The sequence below is a fragment of the Lissotriton helveticus genome, chromosome 12 (genome assembly GCF_964261635.1).
Source record: "Lissotriton helveticus chromosome 12, aLisHel1.1, whole genome shotgun sequence".
NCBI lineage: Eukaryota > Metazoa > Chordata > Amphibia > Caudata > Salamandridae > Lissotriton > Lissotriton helveticus.
In genome coordinates, this window is record NC_136073.1 from 286,603,934 (window position 1) to 286,622,618 (window position 18,685).

Below are 18,685 nucleotides of genomic sequence, written 5' to 3' on the forward strand. Positions count from 1 at the left end.
TGACTAAAGAGACACCTAATTACCACTGGATTACAGGCATCTCCCTGAATTGCAATGTTCAATAAGTTATGTATTGTTGCACTTTGAGGTACCCTCTGTTTACTATAAGTGTTTTAGCATCCATTCATCACCAAAGCACTGCCCAGTCTGATGGAGCCTACCCCAAACCTATCACCACACTTGCATGGGGACCTCTTCCACATCACTTATAATTACACCGAACCCAAAACTAGCATTCCACGTGCACTACTCAGCGACTTCTTATACAGCACAAGGTATCACCACAGCACATGACTGGCATTGGCTCCGAGACCATAGTCAGGTCATGTTACGGCTGTTCACTGATACCACATGCAGTAGGTGCAGACAGGCTAGTCTCAAGAGGTGGCCCCTGAGAAAAGCAAAAAGCCTTCTCCATCTCTACCTATGTAGGATTCGGGCCAAGATACATCTCAACAGAGGAGAACCCATAGAGCAGTAATGAGTCTGACCCGATACGAGACCAGGTCATGTTATAGCCATTTACTGATACCACATGCAGTAGGCGCAGACAGGCTAGTCTCAAGAGGTATCCCCCAAAAAAAGAAAAAAGCCTTCTACCTATATAGGATTCTGGCCAAGATACATCCCAACAGAGTAGAAACCCACAGGGGGTATGCAACCTTTACGACGCAACTTTTACCACGCAGTGCTGTTACAACGCATGTATTACAACGAAAACCATTACAACGCATTACACTGGGGGGCGCTCTAGGATAAGGAATAGTTTTAATTTACTATCCAACACCTTCCCTAGTGTCCACGGGGACTGGAGTTGGAATAGTAAATTAAACTATTCACTATCCAGCACCCCCAAGTGTAATGCGTTGTAATGGTTTTCGTTGTAATACTTGCGTTGTAATAGCATGCGTGGTAATAGCATGCGTGGTAACGTCATACATCCCCCACAGAGTAGTAGTGAGTCTGACGTGATATGAGACCAATCCCACAGCTTTGCTATTTTTCACCGAGCCTAGCACAACATTCAAACTGAGGTAGAAAGGATGCGCAGGAGGAGCACCATGTGGGAGGATACAGTTTGGCCCCGAGACTTTCCAGGGAAGAGATTCTTGGAGGTAGCAAAACCACCACATCAATACACAAACACATCCATTCCCACTTCCATCTGTGGTCCCAGGGTGGCCCTTAATATATATGGGGCTTTCTTCTTTAATAACAAATGGACCTCAGACATGGAGTTCCAGTGTAGGGCCATCTACCTCAATGATACAAAGGGAAACGAGTCTCGTAGGGGAGGGTTGAACCACTGCATTGACACCTCATGCCAGGAAATCTGGGATACTGAGTTGAATAGATATATGAGGTTAGAGAGAAAGGGGCAACTCCTAATTGTATGGAAACTTAGGGGCCCATTAGGATGGCGGGCAGATCGCCCCTGCCATCCTTGCTTCAATGACCCCCGCCATATTAAGATGGCTGGGGGGGTCCGCGGCGGACGGAAAGACCGTCCACCGCTCGTCCGCCCCGGTCGCCTTGCGACTGGGGCCGAAAAGGTAAAATATGGTGGCGGTGTCTATCAGACACCGCCAGCCATATTAGTATGGGCATTTGTCAATGCCTTTCCGTGGCGGCAATGTCGCGATGGAAAGGCATGCGGAGACTCCCTGCGGGCCGCCAGGGTCTCCGGGGGGTGGGGGGTGCACATGGGGGGTACCTATGGTACCCCCCAGCATTTCAAGGAACAACGTGGCAGGCACTGCGCGGTGCCTGTCACGTTGTGCTTTGAAATGCACAACATGTATCTTTACCATTGCGGCGGGCGGTACTTTCAGCACCGCCTGCCGCAATGGTAAAGATACAGGATGCGCCCGCCACTGTGGGGGGCGCATCCTAATCCCATGCACGGGACCCCAGCCCTTATGGCGAGTGGTCCCTAGTACCGCGAGGACGGCGGGCGGGCAAAGTCCGCCCGCCATCCTAATGGGGGCCTTACACTGTATTTCTTGTGTTTCAGAGGTAAAGGAACCATTCCATGGGAACAATTAAAACTGTGGCACAATATGGCACCCTCCAGATGAGCAATGGGGCCCGCCTCGTTGATAGACACTTACTGACAATGCAACGAGGTTGCCTACACTCTGCTCATCTCCAAATGGCGTGCCTCTGCTCCCTTCTCACCATGCACACCCTGACCCTGGTCATTCCCGGAGATCTCTCAGGGTGACACCAACATCCGCTAAAGAAGAAGACGACTCTGTGGAATAAGGCTCGAGAAAAAAGTACTGCTGAGTATTTTGGCTGGGCTCAGTACAAGGACATTCTGTAAGTACTCAGATTGTTTTCTGACAAACAAGTAAACGTAGAAGGATCCATACTCTTCTTCACAATTAAAAACATCCAGGTGGGAAATGCTCAAGATCATGAAAAGCACTGAGCTCAGCCTTGATACAGTCATGAAGAACTGAGAGCCATCTACTTCCTGGTGATACAGCATCTGTATGAGTTGGAATTAATAACCGCAGCGGAGGAAGGGGTGTGTGCCAAGGTCAGAGCATCCTGCTGCATGTTTATCCCAGTCAATGATGTAGACAACAGGACTTTATCTCTTGCCTTCTACGTATTGCACCATTTACAAAGAGACATACGTGAGGAGGGAGTTACCCCTGAGCAGAAATGGTACATGAATTGGTTTCCTGGCACCCCTGAGTCCCGCCAAGATCTAAATCATGCCCTTAGTGTTACTATTGCTGCTGGTGAGTGAAACCCAATCCTTTCTGCTGTAACTATCCACTTATTATTTCTAAAACCTATTTTCTGACTTGACATTAATTTTAATGTGTGCTATTTCATGCTGTCTAATGTGCAAACCAACAATAAGCTCTTGGAGCACAGCATGAAATATCTCCCAAGCTACTGTTTTAGAGCCAAAGGTATAGAGAGATGGTCATATTTATTAAAAAGTCAGGAGTTGCATCAATCAAAGTTGTTTTGATACGTTGCAGGAAAGGGGGAGATCAGGACCATTTCTACTAAGAAATGGCGCCATTGCCTTTCTCTTTCCCCTGCAATAGCTCACTTTAGGCGGCATTGCATCATGAACACACTTTTCCACTATAGTGCATAATGCCTAGCGTTGGTATTGTACTAGAAAAAAAACCTTTCCAGTACAAAATACTATCCAGTGCCAAATACTATGTTTAGGCAAACCATCATATCAAAATAAAGCATAGTTGTCCAGATGGAGCCTCCTAAACAGGTCAATTACGTTTAGACATAGCTTAAAACACTTCTAACTTTGCATAAGTGCTGCATACTACTGCTAACATGCAAAATTAGAAAGGTTTTTAGAAAAGAAAACTTTCCTCAAACGTTACACCAACTTTAGGAGGCCTTAATTGTTTTTATGCACTGTGGCCCAGATTCGCAAAGGTTTAGCATTACTTTAAAAAAAAAAAAAATTTAAATGTCTTTATTGCAGACTTTATAAATACTACCCTATCAACCCACCCCCCTAGACCCCATTCCAATCAGGGATAAACCATCTTCATTCTTAAACATGTTACAGGTACCAAATGCAAATAATCAATAAAGCTTCATACATACAGGGCAGATAGACAAGAAAAAAGCAATATGGAAAGGAATGGAAAGAACCCTAAATTCATTGTAGGGAGCTTCCCTACTCAAATATTGACCCACCAACCATCTATCCCTGTAGGTCTACCCCCAACTGACCCCCTTCTACTCCGTGTTTTCCCTTCTCTCATTCGTTGCCTCCCCTACCATAGCTATAGTCCAAGCCCTCAGGGGTGGCCATATTTTCAGCCCTCTTCTCTTAGCCGCTCCACCTTTCAAAGCATAAGCTGCTGATTTAATACCGTATATGGTTAAAAGTCGAGCCAATCACTGCTGGCGTGAAGGCGGAACAGGATCTAACCACCCTGAGCCAAACAGAGCCTTAATACCATCATGGCTATAAACATAAATGCCTGCACATGGCTTGGAGTTGCGTCCTCGCACATCCCTAACATGATTAATTGGTGGGTAATTGCTATCAGCAGCCCAACCTTTTCTCTAGCATTCTACTAATATAACCCTTTAAGGCTGTATAGACTAGGACAGGTGGCAAACATGTTGATGAGATCTTCCCCATAACAAACACGTGGAGGGCAGTGTGTTCCTGCAACCCCTCCCTCCCCATTTCGCAATCTTCACTGGAGTAATGTAAAGATTGAACCATGTTTTAAACTGCTACATCTGAAGATTGACTGAAATGAATATGGAATGAGCTAGCTGTAAAGAATCTTCACATTCCCCAGTATCCACTTGCAACTATTCTTCCCACCTTCTAATATGTTTATCCAGGTCATCCATCATCCGACCGATCAGCATCCTATAGAGTGTACCCTAAGAAGGCTTAGGTTTAAGAAGAAAATCAATCACATCAACCCTAGAGAACCCGCTGGTCCCCCCTCCTTTTCTCCTCAGGATGTTCCTTATCTGCAAGTATTTAAAGAAGTCCCTGTGCTCCAGCCCAAATTTACCTCTTACATCTTCAAATTAATAAATACCCACCTCGGTGTAGAGCAGGAATATCGACGGGGAAATATTGTGGGACAAAAATATCGCCGCAGAAATATCGTTTGGAAGAAATATTGACAACAAAAATATAGATGACAAGAATATCGACTGACAGGTAAGTAATATTGATTACAAAAATATTGTTGTAATAAATTTCGTTTACAAAAATATAGCTTACTAAAATATCGATGTTTTAATAATGTTATGTATTTTAGTGTTTTTAATAAGAATTGTTTGTCATTTTATTATATGTTTTAGAATTTTTCTACTTATTAATTTATTTTACGTTTAATTTTGCGTTATTAGTTCCGTAGCAGGTTGTGGGTTTCTAGGGGAATAGGGTGGGAAGTAATTTAATTATGCAAAATTAATGTATTAATGAATGTGTACATTTATTAATTATTTATAGTTTAATAATTAGTTGTTAATTAATTTCGATTAGTCAATTAATAATCAAGTATGGTAATTGTTTAATTTATTTTAGGTGTGTGTTGTGGTGTTTATATATGTAAATGGTGTGAAGGGTGGTAAGTAATTAATGTTTTATTGATTCATTATTAAATAGTTTGAAATGAATTCCTATTAATTATTTAGTAATTATTAATTGTAATTGTTTAATTGATTTTAGGTGTGTGTGTGGTGTATATATGTGTAAATGGTGTAAAAGCTGGTAAGCAATTAATTGTTTAATTAATAAATAATAAAAAAAATAATTTTAAATAATTAATTATTAATTATTAATTGTAATTGTGTAATTAATTTTAGGTGTGTGTTGTGGTGTTTATATGTGTAAATGGTGTGAAAGCTGGTAAGTAATTAATTGTTTAAATAATAAATAAGAAAACAAAATCATTAATTAATTAGTAAATATTAAATGTAATTGTGTAATTAATTTTAGGTATTTGTTGTGGATTTTATAATGCTAAATAATATTTTTTTTATCTTTGTTAATAATATATTTATATTTATATATTATAAATGTTGATATTTTTATTTTTTATTGTTTTGGGATCCTGCGCGTTCCCTACTGTTGCACTCACTGGAGTGGGACTAGTAAATTTTACCCCTACGCTATCCAGAGCTTTGCCTACTGTTGCACTCACTGGAGTGGGAATAGTAATTTTTACCCTCCCGCTATCTAATGTTTTAACTATAAATGTTTTTATTTTGTTATTAAATGTATATATTATTATTTTTTAATAGTTGAATGTGTTAATTAAATATAGAATATATTAAATATTTGTATTTATTTTTAATTATTTATTTATGTTGTTATTTTATTTTTATATAATTAATAAAGTTTATATGTACACTTTTTTGTGTTTATAATAATTAAAATTAGTTTATTTTTTATAATTAGTTAAAATATATATTACAATTAATTTAATTTGTTAATAATAAAATTATTTAATTAATTTAATTTAAGCTGTTATTTTTTCAATTCGATATTTTTTACATTTATATTTTTTACATCAATATTTTAGAGTCGATATTACTGTACTTACCTTTTTAAGTATAGGGAGGCGATATTTTTGTTATTGATATTTCTACATCGATATTATTTTCATCGATATTTTTGATATCCATATTTTAACATGGATCCACCCACCTCGACCATCAAATCACCAAGATTCGACAAGCTGAGTACCTTCCAATGCTTGACGTGTGCCTCCCTAAAAATATCAGGCAGCATTGAGTTATTATTCAGGGTGTATAGAAGTTCAAACGACCTATCGACAGTTTCTTTCGGACCCTCGTCCACACTCTATACACACAGATCAGCGTTTTAAATGTAACTCTTTTAAAGTAGCTAACCTCCAGTAGATGCATGAGGCAGCCCCTAGCTTAACCATCTAATAATACCTCATACGTTGAGGGAGAGCCCCCTCACCTAGTGGATTCTTCCCTTCCCCCTTCAATAATAATATCATTTTATGAAGGGCCGTGGCTTAGTAATACAGCTGCAAATTTGACACAGCCCACCCCCCACGTTCCTTAGGAAGTAACAAAAACTTCAGAGCTCTCCTGGGGCGTGAATAGGCCAACAAGAATCCTGAAACCCTCTGATCTTGTGGCGTAAACCAACAACCCTTAACCTCCAGAGGTATCGCCTGAAAAAAAATACAGAATTTTAGGTGAACACTGAATTTTCACTATGTTACTCCTCCAAATCAATGTAAGTCTAAGATTATTTATTCTCGCAAAGTCAATTTTAGTTCTCTGAATCAACTGGTTCAAATTATTCTCCACAATTTTCTCGATATCTATGTTAATGTCCACACTGATGTAAACCGCATGCAACACCACCCGCCTATCACTTGATTGAACCTTCCCATTAGCAACAATTTGTGTTTTATTTTGATTTAACAGATACCCCAACAGCAGTCCAAACTTTAAAGCTTCCATCTCAATTTCTTTTAAGGCACCCTCAATCTCTGGAGTAACAATTGCTAAATCATCAGCATATTCTAAGATTTTGGCTTCCCCTCCCTTACTGTGTATCAGTACATTTGAAGTATTGCCCTTTATTTTCCTACCTTTTTTATCCACAAGTGCCCATAGGAAAATACAGGAAACCCTATCAAAGGCTTTATCTGCGTCAAGCTGAATTAATGCCATAGTGTCCCCAGATTTCTTGGCAGCATCAAATAATGTAACCACATGACATATATGATCAATTGCACTACGTTCTGGAATAAACCAATGCTGGACAGGGTAGACTAACTTCTTGATTACCCCTGTTAATCTCATAGCTAACATTTTAGCATACATTTTTACCTCACTATTAACCAAAGTGATTGGCCGATGAGACCCTAATTCTTGCTCCAATTTCCCTTTTTTGGGAAAAACTACCGAACTAGCCAAAGCCCAAGATTCTGGGGCCTACCCCCCGGATTGTGTTTTAAAAAACACTTTGACCATAAAGGTTTGTAAGTGGTAGGCAAACACCTTATAAAATTCCCCAGGGATAAAGTCCGTCCCTACCGCTTTCCTAGAGGGTACCAATTAAATAGCAATAATAATCATTTCACCTGTAACTGGGTCCTCCAACAGATCTTGTTCTTCTATCACTAGCCCCTCATGCATCATACCTTCTAGATATTTGTTAATTTCTTGGCCCTCCTGCCGATCCTCCTCGGTATACAGATGCTGATAAAATCTTTGAAAGGAAGAGCCTATTCCAGCCGGATCAGAAACCATCCAACTTTAAGGATAACAAATTCCCCTAATCTCCTGCTGCATAACCTACTTTCTTGTGCGCAAGGCCAACATGTGCCCCACCCTTTCATTAAATTCATACATCTTGCGCTTCCAGGCCATTGATTTATCCGCAACCTTATTAGCAGAGATGTCAACCATCACAGATTTAGCGACCGCAGCGCTTAGTTGGACCTTTCAATTTATTCATCACCGGAAATAGCCATTATTAGCTGTTTTTCTGCAGTTAATACATTCTCATATATCTCTCACAGCTGTTTATTTGCCCTATTCTGATTAGCCCAGCTGTATCTTGATGTCTCCCTCCAAATTCCAACCATAAGAGCATCCCAAACAACATCTGTCCGGGTGCTCCCTATATTCTCCGTTATAAACAACGGAATCCAATTGTTAATATGCTTGGTATATTCCTCGTCATACAGAAAGGCCTTTTCAAATGACTAGCAGGAGGAGAAGCTACCCCCACCTTTGACTCCAGGACCAAGGGATTGTAGTCAGACATAACCCCAGGATATTTATGTATTTGGCTTGCCTGAACTAGTTCATGAGACGTAAAAAAAAAGAATCCAGCCTAACATGAACCCGGTGCGGAGCGGAAAAAGACATAAACCCTGGACCATGTGGTTCCATTTTGGTCCATACATCAGATAGCTCATAAGCCACCCACAGACTCATCAGAGAAAAAACCTTGGTTTTCGGCCCTGATACTGTTCCTCATCTATCTTAGAGTCACCACCTTTAATATTAATATTAAAATCTCTGCAGATTTTGGGAGGGAGCAGCCACCTGGCCAATTCATTATTGAGCCAATCAAAACTAGTTTGGTTGTCGGCCACTGGTCCATATAGAGAGCATATTGTGAACAATTTGTTATCTACATTTATCCTACAAATATTTATTGAAGCTATTCTTAACTTACTCATCTATGGCCTACGTATAACCCTCCAAAACCTATCCAGCATCCTACCCATTGACACCTCCCCAACTTGTCATGCTTGGAATGTACCCACTGCAAACCACCCTCCCTCCTACCCCATTCACCTCCAAACCCTCCTTGCCTCCCTACACACCACCTATACCATGAGCAAAAATGTCAGATTGACCCTTGTGATGCCTCCTGCAATTACACTGCCCGACCCCATTACATCTACGACCACCACTCTGGTGACTGAATCTTTAGCCAATCGGAAAAAAAAATTGAAAGGTCATCTTGAGCCAAATCCAACTGACCAGAAATCTCTAACCGTACGACTGCTTAAATCCCAACATAACTTTCAATTACCCCCATTTATATGCCCCATATGAAAGCAGAGTCAATTGTATATTCCTATGTTAAACAGTGCCACCCCCATTCGAAATTACCCTAAAAAATCTTGAGCTTGGATTTTTTCAAAAGATAATCAAGGATTTAATTAAAAAATAACCCCAAAGCGGGCAGGGCTCAATAATTACACTTTGCAGTCAATTCCTTGGAAAGTTCCGATTAGTTAACACAATCGCCATTTTCTCTCCACAGTCACATTGCAGAAATCCAGGAGAACAAAATATGTCCAAAAAATGGGCATTTGGCCTCTGGTCTAGCCTTCTCAAATATTACCTGGCGCAGGAGAAAGTTCCCCAAACGAAACAGAATGCCTCTAGGCTTCTCGTTCTGTTCTGGTTGCTGTTTTTTTCTTTAGCAGGAGAGGAAACCAGTGCACTCTCTGCACCTCTGACTCCCAATCCCAGTGGGCCAGCTCAGGAAAGGCCCCCTTCAGAAACTCTAACACGAAAGACTGACTATTGCTCCCCTCTGCACTTTTGGTAATACCAAGAAAACTGAGATCGTTCCTGCGCTGACGATTTTCAAAATCTTCTACCTTCCACATCATGTCTGTCATCCAAACCTCTTGCGAAGATAACTGCTTTCCCATTGACTTGGCCCCAGCCTCCAATACTACGGTCCACTCCTCCACCACCGTTGTGAGATTTGAGATTTCGGTACAGATCTTATTAACCTTGTGCATGGCCCCCTGAAGCTTTTTTGGTGGCTAAGTGTGCTCTTTCATTCTCTAAAGAGGCTTCACCGTGCATCTGTTTCAGAGTGGTATATATTAGTTCCATTGAGGGGGTGTATTCGGCCTCAGAATCTTATTATGGCACCTCATGCAGGGCCCCTCTTGCCATTGGCCTCCCCTTCTCCTAAATTAGGTTTGTGGCAAGTAATCCCATCTCAGCTGGCTGGCCGGACACCAATCACATTTAAACCCATGCTCACAAAACCTCACTTTCCCAATGATTTTCTTCCTTACTTGTGAGGTTGCCCGCTTTAGTGCGGTTGGCTGAGAAGCGCGGAGCGAACGAGGCAGATTTTGACCTTAAGGTCAGTGAGGTGGGGGTTTAGAAGTAAGTGAAAACAGATGGAGAAATCACTGCTTGGAAAAGCTTCTCTGACAAACAGAAATTAAAGCTTGCACATTGCGAGGCTTTCACGTCGACATCTGCAGCCTATTACATTAGGGCTTTTGACTCTGAGAAGTGTATTCCTGACCAGCCTTGAAAAAATAGCAGGGCCTTAAAGGGGGTTGGCGTACGGGACACGCAGAGTGTCTGTGAAAGAGTTTTATTTATGGACAGTCAAAATTAAGGTGGTTTAGCATGTTTACAAAAGATGGTTGGTTACAGTTGATATTTTGTGTGTTATGTGCAGTGTCAGCAGTATATTGAAAAAAAGATGTGTTTTTTATTATGACTTCTTTGAAAAGAAATGTTCGTGCATTTTTTTCATGATTTTGCATTTTATCGTTTTATGAATTGTTCCTGCTGGTCCTGTGTGTCACAGTAAGTTGTATTTGACAGCTGATCTTCACTGACTGGTGATCTGCTGTCAAAAGTGAGGAAAGTAAAAGAAAGTAATTTTGGTGTAATTTCGATTTTAAGCCTGACAAATTAGGCAGGCCGAATATTGGGTTTTGGGCTGCAGGTTCACAGTGCATAAAGTGCATGCAATGGTGTTGTGTGTCACCGCTTATTTACATATGCTATTGTACTTTGTCTATGCTTTTTGTGCTTGATATACAGCGCGTATATCTGATTGCTTGGCATGTGTGTGTTTTTTTTATTTTATGCATGTTTTTGTTTTATGTTGCTGCTTTAGATACTATTACAAGTTCACCTGTGTTGAGAAGGGTTCTACATGACGATGTATATCGCTGCACAACAGTTAGGTGGATTTGCACTGATACTAAATTTCACAGATATGATTTTTCGTGCTGTGAACAAGACAGACAACACTTCACCAGTGTATGTCAAATTTGGCTATATAGTATTGAAGTAAAATAAAAGAGATATACAGGATCAAAGTGTGTCACCTGCAATTAGTCACAATACTGTCCTCTTCAGGCAGCCCTAGATTTATGTTTCCTTGATTGGACCTAAGGATGAAATTATAGATTTGTGGCTCTTGCTAAAGGTGACGTAAACTTTTCATTTTTTCCCTGAAAAAGGAACTGGAACATTAGCTGAGATTACCGTATATGGTGTAGGGGCCAGCGGTAGAGTTAAAATTTGTGTACTATTTTGACTTTTGTGCATCACCCGTACTCTTGGTATTATGTCACAAACTTGACTATCACCCGAGTATTTTTTTTGTTCTTCCTATAGATTTTTCTTTTGCCACTTCTCCCCTGACTGATGTTGCATTGTGCCTAGTTATTGGGGATTTTAGCTGTGTCCTACTCACATTTTCCTTTTCATATTCTTTTCACCAGTTAGCCCTTTTATTATTTTTGTATTTTTCAGGTTCACACTTCCAGATTGCAGTAATGTACCAGAGACACCCATATTATGTATAATTCCCTTTTGTATGACCAGATTGGTTTTTAAGAATTTTCTTTAGGCCTACTTTGATGTTTTCCAGTCTGACTGTCAGGGTAGTGATAGACTGGTTAACTGACTCAATACTATAGTAAGACAAGTCTTCCACCTCAATAGGAGATATCTTACATTTATTTTTTTGAACATGACACATTTTTAATGACTGTTTTATTTTGGATTTTTACCCTTTTTTTTGTTCCTGCTTCTTTAATTTTTGGTGGGATCAGATGTGTTCTAAATCATGGAAATACTAGGAATCTCTAGTTCTTGTTTTTTGTGTCCACATTTTGATCATTAGCTTTTGTATTGTATAGTCCACCTGATGCACAATTATTAAAGGGAGGTATCTACATGTCCCTGATAATTTGTATTATGTGATTTCTCTTTTGAGGTGTTCGAGATAAGGAATTTAGGAACAACTATATGTAATCATTTAGAGAAAAAAATGTGTTTACCCCATTAGACGATGCCACTATGTGTGAGGACATCCATTCAGATAGAATTCCCATGTAGCTATCTACCCTTAGATGGTAGAGGATATGCTCTCACATGGAAACTCAATTGAAGAGGCTAGAGGCACTGTTTTGCCTACTGCCTTTGTCTTTGTATTCTATGAGAATGAAGGTGTATTTTAGATCACAATAGTCCCATGGCGTATGGCCATTCCTTTGAAGATTGCAGGCCACTTGCTTGCAATCCCCTTGTTAAAACACTGAACTGTTTCTGTACTGAATTGAAGGAAACTAACAACTGTGTTACATTTCCTACGTCACTAGGTAGTCATGACCTGCAGAACGCTGAGTAGCCTAATTCCCATCAGTGACAGCTACAGATGAATCAAGACTGGACAGCGATCACCAGCGTGCCATCAGTGGTATCTCCAAAGTATTGTGCTTGCTTCATCAGAAGGCGTTGAACATCAGAAAAGAAGGAGGAGCTGGTTTTGCCACAGAACCAGTTTCAGTGCAAAAGAGCAAAAGAGAAGGATCCCTGTTGTTTTGAGGCTTCAGTTTTCCACCTGTCATGTGCTAGTAACCTCTGACAGTGTGCAGTCCCTTGAGCCCCTTGCCCTGAGTTTTGGCTCACTAGCCTCAGATAGGTCTGATTCATCAGTGAGAGAGTAAAATGTCTCTGCCCCTTCAGGATATCTCCCACTCCTCAGCTTCTGCCACCCAATGAGGTTCTTTAATTTTGACTCCATCTTACACTTGTCGTCATTTTGTGTTGCCTTTACACAGGCTGCTCTATTCATAAAGTGTCTCTGCCCTTTGGACTGCAACGTGTTGAAAACCCCCTCTGTCCTTGTTTTGAAAACCAATCTCAGACGCCAGCTGGCCTAACTGCATACAGACATGTCCTGCCATTACTGATTGACCTATAGGTGCTGTAATTGATTGACTTATGGGTTGGGCAGAAACACACTTAAGGGGGACGTTCTGGTTACATGATGCCTTGTTTTGAATGTTTTTCTATTGGCTAATATTTTGCAGATCTTGTATGTCTATATTAGGTATTTTGCATGCTTGCAAAAGCTAGGACTGCCCCTTACTTTTGTGCTGAGTTTGTAACCCTAAGCATATAAAGGCCTCTGTGTTCTGTACTCTTTAGACTGCCTCATTCAGTTGCTAAGGCTCCTGTGTGACGTAGTCTCACTTAATTAAGTTTAATAAAGATGCCTTTTCATATTTCAGCTTCTGTGCTAACTTCTTTATTATCAAGTACCCCTGAGAATGAAGATTTCAGGTTCTTCACCAGGATTTGGATCAATATTTGCTTCTGGCCACAAAGATAGCCTCTCGAGACCACTAGGCTTTCTATTACCGGAGGATGACTCAACAAAGAATACTGCACCGTAGTCGGAACCCTTATTTCACACTGAGGTGAGGTCAGACCATCCTGGTCAGCTTTAGCGTTGCCTGGGGGTGAGAGAAATTAAATCAGTACTCACAGTATGTGTCTCTGTGGGGCCTTAGCCGTCGTTCCCAATTCCAGGCGATCTGTGACCGGAGCCTCTGTGCAGCCTGCTTCCTTCTTCCCGGCTCCCGCTGCCTGTCCGGCAAAGATATCAGGGAACGAAGGCTGTTCTTCTTTCAGCACCTCGAGACTAGAACGCTGCTCCTTCACGTTCCATCTCATGCCAGCAGGAACTTCCGCATCTCGTCTCTCAACAGGAGCAGCGACAACATCCATCCTTTGCATGACCAAACTGGGTCAGAGACGCCACCCGTGTCCCCGCAGCCGCCGAAGCCTCAGTGCAATCTTTGATGGACTTACTCTGCTTCAGAGGGATCATGGTATTGCGTTGGCTCCTATCTCGGCGATTAAGCCCTCGGACAGAAACGAAGTGAGCTTCCTAACCCCACCAGACTCCGAATGGGCCTTTCCTTTAAGCTAAAGCTGTAGTCTTTTTATGGCCGAGTATAACGCCATCTGCATTGTTCAAGGTCACCAGGGATATCTTGTCATATTATTACATGGACTGGAGCTGGCAGCACTAGCAGCGTTCAAGCAGCCGCCATCTTGCTCCCCCCAGTCATTGTCTACTCAACTAAAATTTCAAAAACCAACAGTGATTGCCCACTCCTGCTCTGTCCACTGCTCTATGTTAAAAATCAATGATGCATTAGTACCTCTCTAAGGTAACGCAATGCAGTTCATGCCCTGTCTCCTCCTCCTCGACGCCTTGTGAAATAATGATTGTACAAAGATATTGTTATTCCTAACACAGACAAAAGCAAACAAGCTAATAAAAAATCAGCAGTGTATGATGAAACTATTTGTCAACTTTTACGTAGTGTCTATGTGCATAGTATTCTTTGCTACATATACACAAACAGAAAAAACTAAATAATTCACTTTTTTGCCTGATATGACTTTTTCATCACAATGTCTTCAGAAAACACAAAACATATATCATAAAGTAGTGCATTACCCCTAATCTCACAGATAATGTGATAAAAGTGCCTAAACTGTTTCACCTAATCAGAATATCTATTTCTTATATTTTGGGGTAAATTAGTACAAATAAAATATGCAACAATTAGCATTTTAAAACTGCATTTAATATTACAGATAGGACAACAGAAATGTGTGTCCCCCTTACTGCTTTCTAACATGTGAGGCAAAGTCATTCATCTCCTGGTAATTAAAGTTAATGGGATATTACACTAACCACATATGGATACATTACAAAGGGAGGGATGATGTTTTCATCCTGTGGAGGAGCAACACCTGGAGTTTTTTTTAAATGTGAGGATTTTCTGTATTATTACCTGCACGGTATAGGATAATGCCAAGCCTTTGGAAGAAGCACTGACTGATGATGGCGGAATGAGAACCACAAACAGTGCTACTGATACCATTAAAAAGTTGGTAAGGAGCTCGGTTCTTAGAGATAACCACCTCATTGCAGCTTGAAATAAGAGGTAATGAGAAGAATTCTCGTCATTTAACAGTTTAAACCTAAAAAGAAAAAGAACATGGTTAAATGTATTTTCCCAAACAAGTCAATTCTAAATTAAATTCTTTGAATATGCAGAACATGTTCTGATTTAATATGATGTGCTTTAAAGGGTCTGAAACCTATAACATATTTCACAACACATTCTTTAGGTGTTCTCGAGTTACCACCATTTGTATTTCCACTTTACTCTTTTATCAATGAAGATTTACTATGATTAGGTCAATCAATATTACTTTAATTTCTGTAAAAACATACAGCGATACAATCTACCCCATTCAATCACACTTAACAACACAATAAAAAAAGAGTGTTACAGAATCAAAAACGAAAAACACCAGTCGCGGCCGGCATTAATCGTGGATGGGGGGCGGGGGTAGCGTTGGGAGGGTCGCACGAGGAGGAGGGGATGGGCTTTAATTTAACAATTAAAAAAAAACATACCTGTCCGCAGCTGGGTCCCTCGTTTTCTCGCCACATGCTCCTGCTGTCTGGACGTCTGCCTCTCGCAGGAAAAGGAAGCAGGCAGCATTCCCTCCTCTCTCCTAAGACAATCACAACCCTGCATCGGCAGAGTTGTGATTGATGGGAACACTGCCCAGACAGGGGCTTACGGGAGGCCATTTTATTCATGTACGATACAGAAAAGGGGGTGGTGATGAACAGAGTGTCTGAATTAAGCAGACCACTCTTACCCAGTCCAAAGATCAGGGCTTGATCCATCACCGTTATTTATCTCACTGCCCCATTCCAGCTCAGAACCTGGCTATATGCAAATTAGTCTGTCCCTGGCCCAGTGCATCATGGGAACAGGGCAGACCAAACTACCAAGCCAATTCTTCACCAGAAAGGAGACAAGCTACCGGGGACCGGTTTCTGGCATTTCAGCCTCTTCGGCCCGGCTTGCTTGAATCCTGATGGAGCAGTGAGAAAGGGACTCATGTCTGAGTATACCCTGCCACACCTATAGTGGCCAAAAACGATACAAAAAAGGGGGTGGTGATGAACAGAGTGTCTGAATTAAGCAGACCACTCTTACCCAGTCCAAAGATCAGGGCTTGATCCATCACCGTTATTTATCTCACTGCCCCATCCCAGCTCAGAACCTGGCTATATGCAAATTAGTCTGTCCCTGGCCCAGTGCATCATGGGAACAGGGCAGACCAAACTACCAAGCCAATTCTTCACCAGAAAGGAGACAAGCTACCGGGGACCGGTTTCTGGCATTTCAGCCTCTTCGGCCCGGCTTGCTTGAATCCTGATGGAGCAGTGAGAAAGGGACTCATGTCTGAGTATACCCTGCCACACCTATAGTGGCCAAAAACGATACAGAAAAGGGGGTGGTGATGAACAGAGTGTCTGAATTAAGCAGACCACTCTTACCCAGTCCAAAGATCAGGGCTTGATCCATCACCGTTATTTATCTCACTGCCCCATCCCAGCTCAGAACCTGGCTATATGCAAATTAGTCTGTCCCTGGCCCAGTGCATCATGGGAACAGGGCAGACCAAACTACCAATCCAATTCTTCACCAGAAAGGAGACAAGCTACCGGGGACCGGTTTCTGGCATTTCAGCCTCTTCGGCCCGGCTTGCTTGAATCCTGATGGAGCAGTGAGAAAGGGACTCATGTCTGAGTATACCCTGCCACACCTATAGTGGCCAAAAACGATACAGAAAAGGGGGTGGTGATGAACAGAGTGTCTGAATTAAGCAGACCACTCTTACCCAGTCCAAAGATCAGGGCTTGATCCATCACCGTTATTTATCTCACTGCCCCATCCCAGCTCAGAACCTGGCTATATGCAAATTAGTCTGTCCCTGGCCCAGTGCATCATGGGAACAGGGCAGACCAAACTACCAAGCCAATTCTTCACCAGAAAGGAGACAAGCTACCGGGGACCGGTTTCTGGCATTTCAGCCTCTTCGGCCCGGCTTGCTTGAATCCTGATGGAGCAGTGAGAAAGGGACTCATGTCTGAGTATACCCTGCCACACCTATAGTGGCCAAAAACGATACAGAAAAGGGGGTGGTGATGAACAGAGTGTCTGAATTAAGCAGACCACTCTTACCCAGTCCAAAGATCAGGGCTTGATCCATCACCGTTATTTATCTCACTGCCCCATCCCAGCTCAGAACCTGGCTATATGCAAATTAGTTAATTACCAGCTTTGGCTGGAACGAAATGGAATTTAAAAAAAACTCTGTCCTTTAGTATAGGGCAGTGTGGTTTTAAAAGGTGTTTTTACTGTAGGGCCTATTTTAGGGTTATTTCCTTTTAGGTATATGTCAATGACAAACATATCTTGGCATCAATGCAATTCACAAATAACTTTGCTTCATTGACTGTTGATGTTTTATTAACTCCGATAGGGTGATATTTTTATAAACAGTATTTTGGGCACACTGGGGACTATTCACAAGCTGAATATTGTAAAACATTTAGTATTAGTACAATACTGCAACTCACATATGACAAAATGCTATTCATAAACCTATATGTAGAGCTCTACACCCCTATCATTTTTGTGCAAAGACTTCTGTCTTAACTGTGGAGATCCCCACACACACATATGCCTACGTTTTAGTAGTACCTGTGGAAGGGACGCAGAGTGGTTGGAAAATGGGAAATACTTACTAGTAAATGGGAGGGGACTAAGGAGTTGTGAGCATGAATTAAGGAAGGAGTGAGAGGGGAATTGTTAGAATGGGGGGTCTTTGGTTGACACAAGTATTCTCTTGTTACAAGCAGGGACCCTCTCCTCTAAGTCAGGGCACAGGATTCCCCTCAAGAAATAACCTCTGCTTACCCTATAGGTAGTGTGGCGGAAGCAGTCAAGGCTAATCTCTAGAGTACATGTAATTAAACATTTTCAGTATCACACACAATAAATACCAACCCACCACACGATGACACCAGACTGTATTTTTGTAAAAATATATCTCTTTTATATATATCTTTCAAGGAGTTTTGTAAATACAGTCTACACCTTTCAAAAATGGTTCCAGTTACTCTCAGAAAATGCCAAAGGTCTCGCTGTAATGCGACTCGTACCGCACACAAACACAGTACCTTTAAGTTTCTGGAGAGGGGGGGTCCGAGGCGGACAATGCCGGGGTCGACTCAAGGTCCCATGTCGCGGTGTCTTCCTCTGCTGATGCGAGCTACGGCTCCGCTCGTGAGGGCGGCGTTGCAATGCCGGCCGGGTCTTTCCAGCGAGGTGCTCCGATGCTGAAAAGAGGGGGGCGGGGCCCCGGGGAGCAGTGCAAGGTGGCGAACAAAGCCTCTCTGAGTACAGTGTGTACTCCTCCTTTCCACACGCCGCTGCTGTTGACAAACGGCAGTGGCTGCAGACTTCAGGGCAGCTTTTACCTCGGAGCAGACGGGCACAAGACAAGGTCCGTTCTTGCGGTGCAGACCGCAGTTAGGCAGGCGACAGTCACGGTGCTTGGGCCAGCGAGGCTGGTCTTTGCGATGTCAGCTGGGGCCTGCCAGGTAGCAGTTGAGTTGCTCGGCGGGACATGGGTGCCCAGGGCCTTTCAGAGGGCACAGCAATTTCTTCACGGTGCGCTC

At 41.9% G+C, this 18,685-nt stretch overlaps 1 protein-coding gene across 1 annotated transcript in view; it reads right to left on the reverse strand.

Moving 5' to 3' along the window:
• The window catches only part of LOC144799981 (ATP-binding cassette sub-family C member 12-like), a 973,671-nt gene that overhangs the window by 167,709 nt on the left and 787,277 nt on the right, over nt 1–18,685 (reverse strand). Inside the window, exon 23 of the mRNA XM_078671636.1 lies at nt 14,925–15,114. Within this exon, the coding sequence (XP_078527762.1) occupies nt 14,925–15,114 (190 nt within the window). The remainder of the gene's footprint in view (nt 1–14,924; nt 15,115–18,685) is intronic.